We start from the raw sequence: 1224 nt of genomic DNA on the forward strand, positions 1-1224 counted from the left end.
AAAAAAAAAAAAAAACAAAACAAAACAGTAATTGCCTTATTGTCCAAGAAAAAGACACAAAAACCTTAATCCTTACAATGAGATGGATTTAAAATAATAAAAAAAAGAAGGAAAAACTGACCTTGTTTTGTTGGGTAATGAAATTCAACATATATAAAAAGAAGAACGCTAGCTGGAGAGATGGCATAGCAGTTAAGAGCACTGACTGCTCTTCCAGAGGGCCTTAGTTCAATTCCTAGCAACCACATGGTGGCTCTCAACCATTTGTAATGAGATCTGATGACCTCTTCTGGTGTGTCTGAAGACAGCTACAGTGTACTCATATAAATAAAAAAGAATAAATTAATTAATCTTTAAAAAAATCTTTTAAAGAAAGAGAAGACTATAAAATGATCTATATCACCTGAGGGAATCATGTGCTGTGTTCTATATACTCCATGAAGAATTAACTGGAGACCTGAAAACTGTACCAGATCATTTATTTGATCATGATATCCTGAGGTAGGAGGACAAGTATCTCAGCTATGCAGCATTGTCTGTCCCATAACTCAATACTTGTGATGTTTTCTAAAGCATGCCACAGAGGCGTGTGACACTACAATACCTGTGGTTTCTCCCAACAACAACCCAGGTGTATAAAAGGCCCATGGCAGATGGTGACACACAAACTCAAGGAACCTACTGCTTGTCTTTCTCGAAAACTCCTGACACTCCTGACAACATGTGCTACTATGGAGGATACTATGGAGGCCTGGGCTGTGGCTATGGAGGCCTGGGCTATGGCTATGGAGGCCTAGGATGTGGCTATGGCTGTGGCTATGGCTGTGGCTATGGCTGTGGCTATGGTGGCTATGGCTGCGGCTATGGTGGCTATGGCTATGGCTGCTGCCGCCCACTGTGCTGCAGAAGGTACTGGTCCTGTGGCTTCTACTGAGGAGATTCAGCAGCTGCTCACTCCAATCTTTCTTCACTTCACATATTCCAAACTCAATATAAACTCTTGGAGGAATAATGCATGAAACACAGCATGCCTGCCCAATTCCTCTTCTTTAATTTGACTTTATGATATTTGCAGCAAATCTCTTTATTGTCAACATAATGTCTTGTAAAATGTGATCTGCCTGTATTCTTTTCCATTCTTTGAATACATACATATGCTTTAAATAAATTATTTCCTTGAATATACTTTTTCTTATTATTTTTCTAATTTGAGATGTATGTTTG

The 1224-nt window shown here is 39.1% G+C and overlaps 1 protein-coding gene across 1 annotated transcript; it reads left to right on the forward strand.

Moving 5' to 3' along the window:
* Positions 1 to 721: 721 nt before the first annotated feature.
* On the forward strand, positions 722 to 934 carry LOC116086573 (keratin-associated protein 20-2-like). The gene has a single exon (XM_031364781.1). The coding sequence runs from the start codon at positions 722 to 724 to the stop codon at positions 932 to 934; it is 213 nt and encodes a 70-aa protein (XP_031220641.1).
* Positions 935 to 1224: the final 290 nt, after the last annotated feature.

The sequence above is a fragment of the Mastomys coucha genome, unplaced genomic scaffold (genome assembly GCF_008632895.1).
Source record: "Mastomys coucha isolate ucsf_1 unplaced genomic scaffold, UCSF_Mcou_1 pScaffold12, whole genome shotgun sequence".
NCBI classification, from domain to species: Eukaryota; Metazoa; Chordata; class Mammalia; order Rodentia; family Muridae; genus Mastomys; species Mastomys coucha.

Coding starts and splice junctions, on each gene's coding strand:
- LOC116086573 (XM_031364781.1), top strand. CDS start 722: ATGTGCTACTATGGAGGATACTATGGAGGCCTGGGCTGTGGCTATGGA.